Here is an 18,044-nt window from a genome sequence, read left to right as displayed (position 1 = left end):
AATCTGCCAAGAAAAAAGCCACAGTCTAAAGTAAATAAATAAGTTTGAAATTTACTTTTATTATATTTTCGTTGACTATCAAAGCAACAGCCAATGGACATTATTGAGGTCAACATTGTATACCCTGTATTGATTGGTATAAAGCAAAGGCAGTGTGAGACTCTGAAGTATATTCAAATACTAATATTTACAACATTTTAGGCCAAAAGCCAAGTGACTAAGAATAAGTGTCTTAATCATTAGCTATATCAAGATGATAAACAATTTTCGAGTCAATTAAAAAAAGATATAAAAGATATATAAATAAAGACTATGTCCGATAACTATATAGAATAATATATGGGATATGCAATAATATCTGTGTTAAAGAAAAATTTGGCGACTCAGGCATCCCACTGACTGACAGTGGCATGATAAACATATACTAATCTTTAGCTTTTGCTGGATATTTATAAGCCGGACGCACTCAACCAGCTCATTCGTTTCAGTTCACAAAAGATTTTCTCTCCGTTATTGCTATTTGGTATTTAAATGGAATTTTAAATGCATGCTTTGCAGCTACAGATAGCTCTCTCGCTCGCTCTCTTTCTCTCTCTCTCTCTCTCTCTCTCTCTCTCTCTCTCTCTCTCTATCTATCTATCTATCTATCTATCTCCCACTCAGTCTCTGTCTCTGGCTCTGTGCGTCTGTGTGGCTTATTCTACTGAATTTTGAGGTAAGTCACCAACCTGGCATCGACCAGGCACCAGGCACCAGGCAATAACCCCAACCTCCTGTCATCTGCATATTATCAATAAACGTAGCTTGAGGCCAACAGATTGCATCTGACGGCAGACATTCAATTGTCTAGTAGAAGATGCGAGTGGTTGCACTGAGCAGCAAGTGAAGCAAATGATTTTGTCATTTGTTCTGATTCGCATACCCATTTACAGCAGCGGGATAGCATTGGCATGCGCTTTTCTATGCGAATCTCAATTAGAGCACTTCAAGTTGAGATGCTATGCAGAGAAGTTTTGAGTGTAAATATTTGAATAAAGTCTCATGATTTAAGTTATGCCGGTAGGTAAATTCGGAATTACTTTAAGTGGTTTTAATTAAAGCTGCTGTTCTCTGCCAATCTCAATGATGCTGCTAATTAAGGCAGGCGAGAGGCCTGCGGCCGAAATGTGTACATTTTGAAGACAAATTCGAATCCGAGCCAACAATATGGCAATAAGCGAATTTTCGTTTATAACAATGCAAGCTGGCCAAAAACCCAGTCACATTGGGTCACAGTCCGGTTGCCAGTGTAGGCAAACTGCGTGCAACCACATGCAATTTTGTTTGGATTTCTGCTGCAGGCGCTGTGGTGGCATGTGGCAAGGGTCTTTGCCCAATATAGTTGAAGCTGTAGACCAAATGCCACGGCTGGCGAGGGCGGCGAGGGCGGCGAGGGCGGCGAGGGCAGCATGGCAGGCAAAAGTGTTCGCCACTCGGACGCCGGGCAGGCGCTGCTATTTGTATTTTGTGACAGGACATGTTGTCGTTGGGCATATCCTCTAAGCACATAGAAAGCAAAGCGAGGTAGTCTGTTGGGGCGAACAGTCTGATGGCTCGACAATATTATTGAAAATTGTGTGTGCGAAAAATTCATAACTGCACATTTGGGTCCCGAATTTGAGGCTAAATAGCTATCTAATGAATTCCTGGAACTTTGCCCATATTAAAAATGTTCAATTTTTCAACTGAATGTCAAACGATTTTGGGAGAGTTAATTAGCAATTGATATGGTAAAATAGCCAATTCATGCGAGAGCGGGTTAGTATTGCTTCTAAACGCAATTTGTATTGTGTGTGTTAGCCCTCACAGAGAGTTCAGCAAATCTTATCAGCCCCAAGCAAGTGGCCAAGTGCCGTTTCAGTTTACAGTTTTCAGTCTTTGTCTGCACACAGGCAGCTGAACATGTCAGCCTGGGCCGTCTCCAACACGAACCTCTATGACGCCACAGCGAATGCGAGTGGCGCCACAGGATCCAGGCACAGGCGGCTGCTACGTCTGGCCTGGCAGACGCTGGCTGCCAAATGCCAGCAGCTAACTGACTTCATGAGACGGGAAACAAATAAGCCACTGCCAAAAGAATTGCGTCGATCGTTGCGTCTGAATAAGTCGGCCAGGCGGAAGGGCTATCAACATTATGAGACAGAAGCAGATAAACAGTAAGTGGAAGAGATAAGCCAGCTATTATTGTTTATTTTATATTTGAATTGATTTCCACCCATACATATATATATTAAATATCTTACATATATTGATTTTTTCTAGACGCATCAAGGATTATCTGAATCAGCCCATTAATCTATCTGTTCGCATGGGACCTGCCTACGATTACAGACCATCGAATTGTTAGCCATGGCAGACATATAGCCCTTAGATATAGATAAATTAGCTAATTGCATGAGCTTTAAGCATATATTTTGTTTTCACACTAAAACTTATTATAAAGCTTGTGTTACTTTCTTAAGTAACGTAAATTGCATTCAGTGTACTTACTTTTAGAGCTTTAAAGCTTTAGAGCAACTTAAGCTTTAGGGCTTTAGCTTGTGGCAAAACTTGGCAAAACTTTAAAGCATGCGATAAGCTTTCAGCTCGTCTGCAGCTTTTCAAAGCTTCTGTATTTTGCCGGCTGTGCTCTTCGCTTCGCTTAGCTAAACTTAAGTTACATGTACTCTTAAGCTACCCACCGTTAGCTTCTCTTAACTGCGCCCACACAAAAGTTTATTGCCCCGCTCTGAGCAAGTGAACGCCTGTACGTGCGCTACACACTCAAGGCATATTGATTTGTAATAAGGCAGAAACAGGTGTTAGACAGAAGACTACAAATGTTGCAAACAGAAACATCAAGTATATTATTACTACAAATTTATGAACTTCTGTGATATTTTTAATTTACATAAGAATTTGCTTTACAGAGCATTCACGAGCTCATACAGCTGATTCGAGTGCGTCAATTTCTGCGAAAAGCATGGGCTAGGTTTTCCTTTCAACGGCTCCAGCACTTGGTGTTTTACGCGCTCTCCCCCTTTCACGCTAGCTCTCGCTCTTGCTCTCTCGCTCTCTCTTTATCTCTTTCCCACTGTCTCTCAATACACACACATCTCGGTTGCGCTTTGTCCGTAACCATGGCACCACATACACACACATACGTCACAGAAAGCGTAGTCTCCTCTTTTTTATGTCAGCTTAGTGTGAAAAACGTGTTCGACGCGGAAATGACATTGATAGTGAAATTTCATCTAGGTGCATAAAGTTCAAAGGCAAAAAAAAAAATATTAATAAAAATAAATGCAAATTAATCAAAAATTAACAAATTTTAGCAAAAGTTAATACAATTCGTGTTATGTAAAGTTAAAGCAAAGGTTTTGTTAAGTTAACTCTACTGCTTGTGTAACTTATTATTTAACAAACGAGCAAAACTCGCTTTTAAAAACATAAAAGCAAATAAACTACAAAATGAAGATTATTTCAACGCTCGTCTATTTGTTGGTGGCATTCTACAAATTCTTCAAGAAATTTCTGTGAGTTGAATTAGATTGAGGGCTGTCGACTATGGCCAACCTCGGCATGCCAATTAGTTATTGATAAAACTACAAATCACACGACACAGAGACTATGCAACAGTACAACAACAACAAGGGAAACAACAAAGCGCATATCCATTTGCATGCCATTAGATTTTTCCGCATTTACCAAGCCCCAACATATTGTATATATTTTCTTTGTGCACTTATTAAGTCATTTAACAATTACCTTCTTTAATTTTGTTTACTTCTGTGTGTGTGCACATATAAGCTGCAAATGCAGCTCATTTCACAAATCTATATACATCCGTGCTATGTGTGAGTATCAGTGCTTTTGTAATATTTTATCATAAATAATTTTTTACTTTTACTTCAATGCGTCTGAAAGAGCAACTCGGAGCTGGCAAAGAGTGAGAGTGAGTGAGATTGAGAGCAGACTTCACTATCCATCTCTGTTTGGCTCTCCCTCACTCTCACTCTCATTGCGGCTCGTGTTTGTTTGGGTTTGAGGCCCCTAGCGAATTGGCTGCTACTGACCCTCGCGTCAATGGAAAATACTCAAGTGTGCGTGTGTGTGTGTGTGTGTGTGGACAGTCCAAATGAGATTTTAATTAATATAACGGCACTTTGTGTATCCGTGTGCCTGTGTAACAACTCTCCTTTGTTGAGGGCGTTGCCTGTACAATTTAATCAGCTTTTGTTCTCCAAATTGTATCCTTTTGTTTCGCTACGCTCAGAGGTTGAGTGAACTCGACTCTAGACAAGTCAGAAACTGTGTACATATTTAACGCTACGAAGTTGGCGAAGTTCATATAAATAGTATTATATTTAAGTCGAGCATTTTGTAAGTTTTTCAAGGCCGAACTTGTTTCAGTATATTTATAGCAAACCAAATCATATAATACATAATATACTTTACATTTGAGTTATAAAATTTAGCTATGAAATAGTCTTTATTTTTAATTAGTAATAAAAATCACTCCAAGTTGGGATTGTCAACTTTCCGTACGTGTACATGCACTAGAATTATTGTTGTTTGTGTCACGAATGGAACCTCCAGACACGAAGTTGGAACACATCGCAAAGTGAATCATGGATGTTGCCTTTGTTTTGTATTTGTTTAGAGTACAAAATACTCACGTGTTATTAACCAAACATTTGCCTAGCTCGAATAGCAGTTTGTATAAGCGTAGCAACTATGCGAGCTTGGTTCATTTACAATTTATATTTCTGTTATGCTGTCAAGGTCATAGACGTCCATGAACTCTCTTTCCACATTGATTACGTGCCCACTCACATGTCTATCGCCGCCTGACCGAACTCTCGCATGCCTTACCTACCTCAAACCCATTCAAAACTTAATTCAAAATTCCCATTGTGTACAAAACAATTCATCAAAAAACAAAAACAGAAGAAATCTGTTTAAGCCAGAGTTGTAATCCACAGCAGTAAGCAGTCCACACTTGACACGGCACTCGGCATTACTTGAAGTGCTACTAGAAATCACTTTCAGTGATAAGTGCATACAGATCAAATTCCAAAATACAAACATATATATGAAAAGACCGACGAACAGACAGACAGACAAACATATTTATATAGTACACACTTATGGCACGCTTACGTTGCCCAAATTGATAAGCCAGACGGCGGTACAGCGTAAACAAAAAACAAATCACTGCAGTACAATAAATATGTATGTGTATATATGTATATATGATATATGTATAAACATATCATGAATGTATACAAATTGTTACAGAGCATTCGAGATAAATGTGGTCATGTGCCGTATGCCACGTAGGATAAATTGAGTTTGGGCAAGTGAAGTCCAGCAAGGCCGTCAGCTAGGCTAGTCGTTATCTAATCGCCTCTGGCTAGACCACTAACTGTGAGCAATAAAAGAGTGAAATAACAGCTCTTCTAATCAGCTTCACAATTGGGTCTACCAATACTCTTGATAGATTCGCAAAAAGCCCCAAGAGACCGACCGGCCGGCCGGCATACGTTCATATAGTTTGCTGATCTGCGGCGCATATGCAGCCACTTCGAACTAATTCATACCACTTAATACCGGACGTTTAGTTCCAAGCGTCACTTCTACCAATCACCTAGCCCCTGGCCAGCCGTGTGCCTTATCTCATGGATCATCCGCAGGCTTCGTAAATATTAATGTTAGGCCACTTTATGGCCATGTTCCGATAAGGCCGATGACAAATTCCACTTGCAAATTTTAAGTAGCGCAACGCGAAATTAGTCGCTCGTGTGGTCTTTGATAAGATACGGCCTCAGTCATGCCAGACATGGGAGCCTCAGGTGCAGACGCCACAAACCTGAATCGCCGAATCTTATCGAATGCAATTTCATGATTGGGCCGACCCACAGCGACTTCTTAAAGTTATTTATAACATCGTAGTTATAAAGAATATATGGAGCATATTATAACGTAATATAAATGTAAAAAATAATACATTTTTCAACTTAGTAAACAAAATTTAAGAAAATTAATTAATTAATTTATTAAATTAGTATAAATAAAGATTATAAAGACCATATTAGAAATATTACTGTAGAAGTGATAAAATTGATTCAGCAATAATAGCTAATATATTTCTTGTGAACTTCAGTTATTCTAGACTTTGTTTCTAATAGTTGTATCAAGAGGTATTTCGAATTCTATTAGGAACACCTTCAGCAGCTGCAACCCCATTGGAACTTAGGAAAGCATTGCCTCTTACAACACCTGATGGCCTTACGAGCTCTGCGAGAATCAGCCATTGAACTTAAAGCACTTAAGGTGTTAGATAGTCCCATAAAGAGAGAGAATTATAGAGGGAGACAAAGTCACACGGCGAGAGAGAATCGGTCAAGTAAGAGCATTTTGTAAATATTTTGCTCAATGTTGTTGTGAATTGTGCAATACACACAGCATATCGAGGCGCGTAAAGCAATCGCTCCGGTTCGCTCTGCTCTGGGTCTGGGTCTGGCCATGCGCTGTAGAGTGTACTGTATCCTTATCAGCTCAGCTAGCCAGCGGATGGCGAGCGAAGAGCGGCATCGAGCACTCTATAAATGGTGCAAAGCACCAATTGTTGCTTTTAGTTCTTTGCGGTTTGGCGCCGCGTTTGAATCGCAGACAGATCGCCGAAAAAGGCCCTGAAGGAGCCAATTTGCCCCACGTTAAACGCGACTGTGCGAAAACCTTGTGAATCTCGCGAATGAACTGCGCTCGCTTGATCTAAGAAATATCAAGATTCCAATTCGATTCCAATTTGGATAATGTGTTGTGGTGCGGTGCTGGCGTAAAAATGGTGAGTTCAATGTTAGCAAACTCAAGGAAACCACAAAGACCAGCTGCCCCCGGCCCGAACCACTTGCAAATGCGTTACGATTCCCTGGGCAATGCCAATGCAATGCAGTAATCATATAGTTACTATAGCATAGTTATTATAGTTGCGGACTTCGTCAACTTCAGGCGGAGAATTTCAGTCTACGCCGGTACAGAACCAGTTATTTCCAAATCGCGATATGCCCGCCCGACCATGTGCCCCAATGCTGCTGTTGTATAACGAAATCTCTCCGTTAATCGTTTCGTTTCACTCGCAAAACAAAGGGTGCTCATACTTACAATATAAGCGTGTAATAAAGCTGACGATGCTCTACATATGTTTGCATCAACAAAAAGGGCACTAGATTCTGCTACAATCAGGAAAATCTAGCTGAAAATGTGATAAGAGTTTCATAATTTGAGAGATTCCGATTAACTTTTTATAACATATTCCGCGAGGTATTGAAATTTCTTAACACAAATTATTCTGCCACTGCTTTTGTGACTCAACCTCTAGTTTCTAGGGTATATTTTGGCTTAGCTATTTGTTACAAAAGTGTTCCCACAGACCGTCTGCTGATAAGGTTATCAATTAGCCAGACGACGACACGTAATGCGGGATTTGTATTGTGCCGCTTGAACAAATGCGAATGGGTTCGATGGTGTGAAGGACGATTGATCACCCCTCGTTTGGCAGGCGACGCACAGGTGTCCAGCTGGCCCGAGAGTTGATTGCTCACTGCCAAGTTCATGAGACATTTTCAGCATGTTGACGATCACTAGACGTGCTTTATATATACATACAAATATATTTAGCCATATGCAAACAGTATGTGAGATATATAAATAAATCTCAATGACGGACGCTCTGCTTGTTAAGTTTGCTCCGCTTTCCGTGCTGCATTGCCAAAAGCAAAAAAAAAAAAAAATAAATTAAGAACATTAAATCGCAAGAAAATAAGTAATTTTCAATTAGCATCAGGGTGCTAAATGATTTCGGACTGCCTAATGCTAAAAACTAGGATGTTGAGGCTCCAAAGACCAGCTATATAACTAATCAGCAAAAAGCCACCTTGAGATATGTATTGTTAGAAGCAACAGTGTTTCTTACCGTCTATCCATCTCACTTATCAGCTGAGCAAACACTAGTCACAATAATCACCCAAAATATATTTAACGCAATTTTTCGATCCACTGCCAGACGTTATATTTTTGCGGCCAGCCGCAAAGTATGCAACATTTTATTTTATTTCATGCATTATTTGTTCTAGACACTCAGCACTCAACTATCATTTCGAGCAGCGCAGTCCAAAATAATTAGTTAAACTTATTGGCTTTGCAATTGTTTATGCTATAATTAACGAGGTTTCACTGTGCTCACAGTATATACGTATATAAAGTCTTTTTATTAGCGTAGAAATTAAAAATTTGCATATTGCGGAAATAAAGGTTTTTCTATTATTAGATCAATTAAATAACATACAACATACATACATATGAAATGCTATTAATTCGTACTTGAATGAATGCAAATCGTGACGGACAAATAAAAATGTCATGAAAATTTATTAGCTACAATTTGTTGAGAAGGTGAAAGAGCAAGAGCGAGAGAGAGAGAGCGCGCATCAATGAAAGTGATCAAAAAATAGTATTTATAGTATATTATATATTAAATAAATGCAATTAGTATAGATTAAAAACTAAATATACTAACAAGAAATATCTATCAAACTTTGATGTAGATGATTGCTGATAGATTTGTTAAGCTTTTATCAGATTTAAAATGCGATTAGATTAGATTATATTCGTATAGAATAATTTCTTTCTCTTAAAGATCACGCTTATGGCAATCAGCCAGCTCACTTTACTAGTTTTATTCATTATTCATTATTAAAAAAGAGAGCTGAAAATTAAAGATAAAGCACGCTTTATGCCTACGACAAATTGAACAAGTCGGAAAAGTGATCCTAATTTGAGTTACAAGTGCACTTTACAAAGCATACAATGAGCTAATTAATTGCAACATTTATCATTAGCCGAGTGCAGCAAAGTTTAACAACTGCCAATTAGTCGAGCTGCCTTGTTGTGCTTCCACCTAGTAACTATATAGATGGATTAATGATCGGATCAGAGCTGATTGGCAATTCTCTGCGAGGTGATTTGATTGGCACCCACGTCAAAAGAAAGCCAATAAAGTATAATAATCTTTAATATTTATTGTATGTAAAGCAGTTATTGTTTCATTTTGATATTATTCAGCTATATTTTTTGTTGCTAATTGCGTGTTTTGACATTTTGGAAAGTGTGCGAGCAAAATCTCGTTTGCCTTAACTAGAGGAGCGCACAGCCAGAGAGCAACAAAGTCATGTACTTATGACTGTACAGCAGCCGCAACAGCAACAGAAACAACAGCAACAGCAGCAACAATAGCAACAACAGCACAACATAAGCAACAATTAATGAGCAGCGGGCAGCAGGCAGCGGGCAGCGCCTTATAGCGAGACAGCGAGGCAGCGTCCACTTGATTGCCTCGATCTGGCTAGAGCGGTCCAAAGATATATAAATAAGGAAAAGCAACGCACGCGCGTATTAATACATTGGGTGTTCGGTTCTAAACGCGCAACGGTCGTACGAATATTGCGCATACGCCGCGTGGCCAATGATTTAAACTGAATTTTGTGTGTGTGACAGAGTGTGCCAACGGCAAAATATGGACAATAACACTGACAAGCACGAACAGCGGCTGGGCCATCGTCGCCAGCCAGCCCTGGGCAAGGCCATGCCCGTGACTGCCTTGCTGCTAAATCTGAATCTTGCGCACAACAATAAGCCAAGTCATGCAAGGAGCGCAGCAGCTGACTCGCTGGATGACGATGAGCCGCCGCCGCGTTACTTTAACATAGCCCAAGAGGTGGAACAGCCGCCGTCGCCCAGTGACAGCAAGGAAGCCCAGCCAGAGCTACAAGGTGCTGGAAAGCCGGACATGCCCTGCCTCAACTGTTGCCAGCGAGCGCCTTTGGACTTAAGTGGACCCGGTCTGGCCATTAATGAGATGTGCCAGCGCCTGTGCAGCGATGAGTGTCGACGCGGCCTCAGCTTGACTGGCTGCCTGGCCACACAGGATGCAGAGCAGCTGCGGCAGGATTTCCTGAAGCAATATGAAATTGCGGAAGCGCTGGCCAAGACCTCGGCAATGACCTCGACAACACAAATGAAACAACGTCTCGCCGCACGCAAACTGGAAATGGATATCGAGACACAGGCGGCAGCGGCTTCCACTGAGCCAGCCTGGCTAACCACACCCAGCAATAAGGCAGCAGCTGCTGTTGCTGGTGGCGTTGTTGCTGTTACTGCTGCCGCTACTGCTGGAGACACGTTGCCGCCAATCGCTGATTATGAGCAGCCGCCGCCGCGAGATTTGCTGTTGTATCTTGTGAGGTGAGAGATAAATGCGAGCAGGCGTGCTCCATACAAAACTTGTTGCTGTTGCTGCTAGCCAGCGGCTATTGCGTTTATAAATCAAGTTCATGGCCAATACTGACAGACTGTCAAGTGTTCTTAGCCATTGTGAAGCCCCAATCCACTCGGATTCAATCAAAAAATAACATAACTAACCTTGCACAATTCGTGCGAAAAAGTATCTATAAGCTACAATTACAAGAGCTCTGTGGCTCTTATCGATAAATATGCGAACAGAAGCAAACAGCGCTAGATATTGAGCTATTGTATCTCTTACAGCTATAAATATATTAATATATAATCATATATGTATATATATATATATATATATATGTACATAAGTAACGTATCGATTAAAGCAAATAATTTGGCATTTTATAAATACCTTAAAATGTTTTGAGAGATTTGGCGCTTAGAGCTGGCTTCGATTCTCTTTTTGAACTTGAAATTTAAGTTTTAAAATTTGTTTACCAGGCGAAATTATAAACAAAATCAATTGCCCAAATAAAGAGGCAGACACAAGTTGATATGTGAAATAACTTGGTTGAAAGATTAGACAAACCACATCTGTACATGGCTTATATATATACTTGTAGAGTTCAGGGTTCTGTGAGATAGAGGCGCGGCAGACTTTACAAAGTATACGTATCTTGAACAGGACGAGCTTTTTACTATACTTAACAAATTTATAATATTTTTACTCATTTTATTTAATTATTATATATAAAAAACGATAATTGGATTTCGGTTTTTAAGCGTACCTGCATCAAAAGATGGAAAGCTTAAACTTAAATGAATACAAATGAATACGAATGAATGAATATGCAGATTGGGTATACTTTTTTCTTTGCCCCAAAGGCACTTATTTAAATTATGCCATGTTTGTTTTAAAGATTTTAAATGGGGCTTATAAGTAAAAATATCATGAACTATATAATTTTTTAAGTTGTTGCTTACAAATACATCATGATTCATATCTTTATTTATTTATCATTATTATTTATGAGATCAGTTTAACAGCAAATCCATTTTAAATATTTCCATTTCATTTACTTTTAAATAGTATAAATAAATTTATATCTTAAAGTTTAAACTTCTGGTTTATCGCATTTGGTGACAAAGGTTTTTTATGACTAATTAGTAAATTTTCGTATGAAAATATTTAGTTTCCACAGGCAAACCATTTGAATTAGCTTTATGCAAAATAGAACTTATTTAAATATGAAATTTGTGCTAGTCTTGAGAGTCTTAGACAAACTAAAGAAGAAGTTTTCTATCTTAAGTTAGAATTAATAGTTTTGGACAGCTAGAATTTAGAAACTGAAACTGGTTTCGACAGATTATATATGATAATATATTATCTCACAACTGCGTGTCAACACACAAATTGGCCAGTTTGGGAGCTGGTCACGTGGTTAACGATAGCAATGGGTATCTGGTATTTGGCATCATTTATGCATTGCAAGTGGTTCGACATATACAAGTCTCTCCCCCCCCCCCCCCCCCCCCCCTTCCGAAACTAATCGATTAATGCTTTAACTTTTCCCATATTTATAATTCTATTCTTTTTAGGAAATACAGCTTGAACCGCGTCTCTTTGACATTGCCATATTGACACTTAATATAAAACATTTCAAGTTAACCTAGTGCTAAAAGCAGCTAATGCTAAAATCTAAAACAAATCGTAATCAAATCAAACCGATTTACAGTTAAAAGACGGTTACTTAATAACTTAACCAAGAACAAGAGATAAGAGATCCAAGTAAAATGGAGTTCTTAATGAAAACGTCGCGTTTGATTGTCACAGCGAAGACTTTCGCGCGTCGTGTAGCGGTGCCTATACCCAGGTAACAAAACAAAAAAAAGTAACAAAAAAAGATACAGTATTTTTAAGTAGGAGATACTTTGCTCGGATTCATTACGCATGTAACTGCGTTGTTGTATAAATTGCGCCCGTCCGTCTATCCCATATAGGAATATCTCTATCTGTTCTTGTTTCTGTATCTGTATCTGTTCTTGTTTGTGTATATCTCTTGCCTGCTGCATATGGGCGCAGATATGCTGAATATGCGCATTTCTGTGTGCCTGTCTGCGATTTGCATGCGAGCACAAATTTGTTTAGGCATAAATCAGTTTGGCCAATAGACTCATGCTCAGTGTCCGTCCAGGCGTATGCGAAAAAGATACTTTTGTTTTCATTACAATACGAAACGAAAGTGAGACAATGGCGTGCAGCTCCATGTGAATGTATCTACATAAAGAATGCTACGCATAAATATTTACCAAGCTGTCAGTTCGCAGTGTATTTCAAGCAATTGTTCTCGTTCTTGTTGTTGTTGCCATAGTTGTTCTTATCTTTATTGTTACGCTGCTCATTTTTTGCGCAACTGAGCAACGCACGTGAGTAGAACGTATTGATCTTGTTCTGTATCTTGCAGATACATCTCACTTTGTGTGCGCTCAGCTCGATCTATATATGTGTGTATGTGTGTGTGTGTACGTTGAAATACTCGTTTATGCGTGCTTGCTCTCTTTCTCTATCTCTCGATCCCTCGCTCCATCTCCCTCACTCTCTGTCGCCCTGCCTCGCTCACTCTCTTCTGTGTGTCTGTCGGGCTGATCTCTAATAAAACGCCGCATTTCAGTTGCCATTCAGTTTCGCAAATGTCGCTTACAAGCGCACTTCGCTCAATTTTCGGCAAAACCCACAATCCAAACAAAATTCACCCAATTCCCAACCATCGACACCACCAGCTACAGCCACATTTCGCTATCGAGTCTGCTAACCACATGGAGCAAGCGCTGCAATTGAATCGCGCCAACAAGGCGCCCTGCAAGAACGACCGCAAGGCCTTCCTGCAAAGGGTGATGCTGACCAGGTGAGACTGAGAGTCACCAATCAATTGATTGATTGCGTTGCCAAAACGATCCCAACTGGTTTATAATCGCTGGCCCGAAAACCAGCTAAACAGCTGTAAAGCTATTGACCGAGCGACATTTTTTTCTTTCATTATATTTTTGCTGTTGTATTTAAGTATTTTGTAAGCCGCAAGCGGCGCGTCGTCTCGACATGTCCGAAGCGCTTTGCGTGGGTGGGCATGAATCGAGATCTCTAGCTTGTGAAAGCTGGGCTCACGCTCATTTAGTCCGAGCTATATACTTGCTCTGGTTTTTCACAAATAACATTTATTTGCATTTCATATTTTTTAAGCCCGAAAATTATGATGCTCATAAAGTTTACGAACCTCTGAAGCTGCACGCAGCTAAATGTAGAAACAACAACAGCACAAAGAATCAAAACTTTCTGGATAAGAGCAACATAAACATCATATTCAATATGAAACCTCAGTAACAAATCATTTCAGCTGTAACTAATATCTAAATTTCATATTTTCTAAAACTTCCAATTAAAATGGAATTTTAAATAAAAATTCTGAATAAATTGTATTAGATTGGCTTTTTTGTTAATAATATAAATCTAAAAATGAGGTATTCAAAAACACATTTGATTTAAATTAAAATTTTCTCTTGGAAATAACCATAATCCAAAACCCTAAAAAAGCCTTGTGCTCTATACATTGTGCAGTTTTCTATTATAAATATTCGTCTTAAATTTAAATGAAATATTTTTATTGCAGCAGGTTTAAAGGTTCTATGCCAAAGTTCAACGTTAGCCAAAGGCATAGCCATAGCTTATTCATTTTCAGCATAATTCTACGAAAGATTCTCTATAGAAAACCGAAAGAGCTGTGAGTATCGTTGATCAAATTGTTTACGAGCTACAAATGCTGTAAAGATGCCAATTGTTGCTGTTATTGTTGTTCTTCTATTATTATTATTATTATTATTTTGCTGCTGTGGATGTGGTTCTTATTATTGTTGTTGTTGTTACAGGCATTGTTTTTTTGGAAATTTTGCTTAAGCTTCAGTTTTTCAGTAATTTTAAATATTTAATTTAAATGTTCTGCTTCAAGACAAAGAATTTCCGAGAATTGACATTGTTGAAATTCAAATTGGCATAAACAACAAACTATTTCTTCTGTTTATATTGGCAATCTCTTGCATCTTAATCATAGGATGGGCTCGTTCAACTCGGCGCCCAAGATAAACAATGTGGACTCGCAAGACGATGGCCTGGAGCTGCCCAAGGGTCTCAGCACTGCCGCACTACTCGACCACGTGCAACAGCTGCACGGCGCAGGCACCGAGAAGCCATCGTTGTTGAGTCGTTGTTTCTTGAAGCCCTCGCCGAACAGCGCGGATGTGACCGACGGTCTGCGCTGCCTCAAGCTGAACTCTGTCTCACGTGGTAAGTCCACATCATCCGCATATTATGCACTTATTCACATCACTCTACCGCCCACCACCCACAGTATGCAGTGCTCCAGCCGATGGCGCGCAGAACATCCGATTGCTGCAGTGGAACATTCTCTCGCAGAGTAAGTGGATAAAAAAAAAAATTCAAATTGTTATTTGTATTTATATGACATTTAAAAACGAAATTTTCAAGAATCAATAAATCGATTTATTCAAAAATAATTAAAATAATTTAAAAAATTTAATTGTAAAACAATTTTTTTATTTTAATTATGCAATATTTTAATTTAAAAAACATGAATTTTTAAAATTGATAAATTAGCTCATGCATTAATTTTCAGTTAATATTAATTAAATGTTTATTTTTTCACTTTTTATCAGCTCTCGGCCAGCACAACGATGGCTTTGTGCGTTGCCCCGATGAGGCTCTGACTTGGCAGCACCGCAAGTACTTGATCGTCCAGGAGATTCTTCAAAATCAGCCGGATGTTGTTTGTCTGCAAGTATTTATTTATGCCCAGAGTTTAATGTAATGCAGTCGCGCTTTAACATCTCGTTTCTCGCACTGTGCAGGAAGTGGATCATTTCAAATTTCTGCAGACTGTACTGGGCAGCCAGAACTATGCGGGCATCTTCTTTCCCAAGCCGGACTCGCCCTGCTTGTACATCGAGCAGAACAACGGACCCGACGGCTGTGCCATCTTCTACAAGCGCGACAAACTCCACCTCGTGGGCTACGACACACGCATCCTTGAAGTGTGGCGCGTGCAGAGCAACCAAGTGGCCATTGCTGCTCGGCTGCAGCTGAAAGCCAGCGGCAAGGAGTTCTGTGTTTGCACCACACACCTGAAGGCACGTCATGGCGCTCTGTTGGCCAAGCTGCGCAACGAGCAGGGCCGTGATCTGATACGCTTTGTCAAGCAGTTTGCCGGCGAGAGTCCGCTGTTGCTGTGCGGAGACTTCAATGCGGAGCCCGTTGAGCCCATCTATGCAACGATTCTCGGCTGCGATCTCTTCAAGCTGGGCAGCGCCTATGCGGACATGAAGCTGGAACGTGAGCGGGAATGGAAACGGGAACAGCAACAGCCGCTGTCGCACACAGACAGCAGCGAAGATCCCAATGAGCTCATTGCCCAGTCCATCAAGCGCGAACCTCCATACACCACCTGGAAAATACGCGAAGATGGCGAAGAGTGCCATACCATTGACTATGTTTTCTACACGCCACAGCAACTAAAGGTGAGTGGGCGTGGCATCAATTAAAAACAAAAAACAAAATAAAATACATTTTAATATTGCGTTGCAGATCAAGAACTGCCTGGAATTTCCGGCCGGAGAACAGATTGGCAAGAACCGTACGCCCAGCTTTGAGTATCCTTCGGATCATTTTTCGCTCGTGTGCGACTTTGAGCTGGTGGACGAGCCCCTTTCGGAGGGCAACAACAAGTCGCATGGCTCCATACAGTAGAGCTTGTCAGCACACGCACACAGCTACACATAGACAGAAAGACAGAAATACACACAGACATATACACACAGCAATTACATAATAAATTGTGATATTAGCTCTTAGATACAATTTTAGCCATCTATACATTTGTACGTATTATATATACTATATATGAATGTGGCACGGCAAAGCTTACTAAAACGAGAAATTAATCCATTAATAAACGAGTGTAACTTTGTAGGATTCCTTGTCGTTTTTATCATCTCTGTGGAAAAGGTAGGGACATTCGGGAATTCTACAGGATTAATATAAAATAGAACTATCTTGATCAAATATATTTAAAAATGTCTATTCAAATTATTAACAGGTTCAATTACTTCACAATATATAATTTTGTGAGATTTAATTTTAGTTTTTAGGAATTGTCTCAGCTAATACAAAGTTATGTCTGTCCATTGAATGTGAATGCAAAACTATCTCCTTTTAGTAGACTTTACATGTGACGTGTATGTTGAATACGTAGCCGGATGAAGGTTCCAAAATCAGACTGATGCCAGCAGTAATCGTCTGCTGTCTAACTTTGAATGTTTGAATAGATATTAGATTTATTGTATCTTTGTAAGAAAAGCAGTGAAATCCAGGACTATCATAGTAGTGGACTCGGAACCCGTAGAACCGATAACCGTCTTAAATTTTCCCTCATAGCCTTAATAATTGCTATTGCTTTGTATAAACTCTCAATACACGAAGCAAAGGCTCTTTGAGAGGCTTTCAGTATGGCAAGTAATTTAGTCGTAGATATAGAAATACTTGATGGAGGCATTTCTGATGAGTTGAGTCTGATTTGAAACTCTGTTATACATATTAAGCACAAGTATATGATCGGAACTCTAATATGAAAAAACGTATCTAGAGCTAAGCTCAAATAGTTCTAGGTTTCTAATATAGCACAAATTTGTATATATTTTTTTAATTTATTGTGACGTCATTTTTGCACTGCATAGTTAAAGTAGCCAACGTCGAAGGTAGTGTGCTTGAAGATATTCTCGATATCAAGCTTCAATTTCGACACAAATTAAGTAAGCTATTAGCACAAAACACGATATCTGACAAATTGCGTTGACTAAAACGAACTGGTGATAGTTGTTGCATAACAGAGCAAAATGCAGATACAGAAATATAAATAAACTGTACATGTATTATGCATTTAACAAATAATAGACTTGTTCGTACTAAAATTTAATTACACGCAGCCTCTGTTTAGAGAAGGGCCAAGATGGCGGTTAGCACGACGGATGTGGCAACCATTACATAACCGGTGGAATAGACCTCTTTGATCTTGAGGAAACGACCAGTGTCCCAGAGCAGATGGCGAATACCATTGGCGGCGTGGTAGCCAAACGGATAGGCGATTATGAACTTGATAGCGGTCAAGGAGGCGGCGCTCAGTTGGAGACCCTCCACCATGGTGACGTAGTGGCTGATGTCTTGAGAGGCGATTAGTGCGCCAATGCCCAAGCTCCAAACGCCGACGCCCATGGCCATGCCGGTGCCACGATGCATGATGGAGAGCATTGAGGTGAGCTGCGGCTTGTAGATGGTCAAGTGCGGTGACATCTGGCGTCCCAGACGTTCATTTTTCTCAAAGAAACTCTCATCCTTGATGGTTGAGCCGACAGAGACAACTTTCAATGACACCTGACGATTAGCCGCGGCCTTTTGTAGGCCTTGGCGAAGTGCTGGGGAACGCACAAGTGAGCTGCTTAGTGCATACCTAATAGATTTACAATTAATTTTTTTCTAAAAATGCATGCTATTGATAAATTACGTACATTGTTTCTTTTCACTTAAAACTTGCACTCTGTGTGACAGCCTCAGATATATTGAAAAATACCAAAATAATCGAACAGATACACTAAAAAATTTATCGATA

At 39.7% G+C, this 18,044-nt stretch overlaps 3 protein-coding genes across 8 annotated transcripts; 2 read left to right on the top strand and 1 right to left on the bottom strand.

The window, feature by feature from the left end:
- The first annotated feature begins 1,922 nt into the window (after positions 1 to 1,922).
- Positions 1,923 to 2,465, top strand: LOC111600291. Its single transcript, XM_023316343.2, has 2 exons — positions 1,923 to 2,195; positions 2,302 to 2,465. Exons 1-2 carry the CDS (start codon positions 1,942 to 1,944, stop codon positions 2,384 to 2,386), a joined length of 339 nt encoding a protein of 112 aa, XP_023172111.1. The 5' UTR covers positions 1,923 to 1,941; the 3' UTR covers positions 2,387 to 2,465.
- Positions 2,466 to 3,264: 799 nt separating this feature from the next.
- On the top strand, positions 3,265 to 16,354 carry LOC111600242 (nocturnin). 6 transcript variants are annotated; one of them, XM_030222838.1, is made up of 8 exons: positions 6,651 to 6,868; positions 11,917 to 12,191; positions 13,983 to 14,093; positions 14,421 to 14,653; positions 14,718 to 14,783; positions 15,043 to 15,164; positions 15,235 to 15,900; positions 15,968 to 16,354. In XM_030222838.1, the coding sequence occupies exons 2-8, from the start codon at positions 12,112 to 12,114 to the stop codon at positions 16,127 to 16,129; spliced, it is 1,440 nt and encodes a 479-aa protein (XP_030078698.1). In that variant the 5' UTR covers positions 6,651 to 6,868; positions 11,917 to 12,111; the 3' UTR covers positions 16,130 to 16,354. The 6 variants fall into 6 exon arrangements, with proteins under 6 accessions (XP_023172047.2, XP_030078698.1, XP_023172048.2 ...); XM_023316280.2 differs by lacking the exon at positions 13,983 to 14,093 and having other exon boundaries at positions 6,652 to 6,868; XM_023316277.2 differs by lacking the exons at positions 6,651 to 6,868; positions 11,917 to 12,191 and adding an exon at positions 12,714 to 13,223.
- A 935-nt stretch (positions 16,355 to 17,289) lies between these two features.
- Positions 17,290 to 17,999, bottom strand: LOC111600244 (succinate dehydrogenase cytochrome b560 subunit, mitochondrial). The gene is made up of 2 exons (XM_023316283.2): positions 17,944 to 17,999; positions 17,290 to 17,885 (listed from the first exon to the last, which is right to left on the bottom strand). Coding segments are annotated over exons 1-2 (516 nt in total). The 5' UTR covers positions 17,946 to 17,999; the 3' UTR covers positions 17,290 to 17,371.
- Between the last annotated feature and the right edge of the window lie 45 nt (positions 18,000 to 18,044).

Source organism: Drosophila hydei, unplaced genomic scaffold, assembly GCF_003285905.1.
Source record: "Drosophila hydei strain 15085-1641.00,03,60 unplaced genomic scaffold, DhydRS2 tig00000063-arrow-pilon, whole genome shotgun sequence".
Taxonomy (NCBI): Eukaryota; Metazoa; Arthropoda; class Insecta; order Diptera; family Drosophilidae; genus Drosophila; species Drosophila hydei.
This window is presented reverse-complemented; position numbering and strand designations above follow the sequence as displayed.

What these genes read in the sequence shown, in the direction of transcription:
- LOC111600291 (XM_023316343.2), top strand. Translation starts at nt 1,942, where the DNA reads ATGTCAGCCTGGGCCGTCTCCAACACGAACCTCTATGACGCCACAGCG. An exon ending in GAGACAGAAGCAGATAAACA is followed by an intron (nt 2,196 to 2,301) that starts GTAAGTGGAAGA and finishes GATTTTTTCTAG; the next exon opens with ACGCATCAAGGATTATCTGA.
- LOC111600242 (XM_023316282.2), top strand. Translation starts at nt 9,596, where the DNA reads ATGGACAATAACACTGACAAGCACGAACAGCGGCTGGGCCATCGTCGC. An exon ending in GTGGAACATTCTCTCGCAGA is followed by an intron (nt 14,784 to 15,042) that starts GTAAGTGGATAA and finishes ACTTTTTATCAG; the next exon opens with CTCTCGGCCAGCACAACGAT. An exon ending in CGGATGTTGTTTGTCTGCAA is followed by an intron (nt 15,165 to 15,234) that starts GTATTTATTTAT and finishes CGCACTGTGCAG; the next exon opens with GAAGTGGATCATTTCAAATT.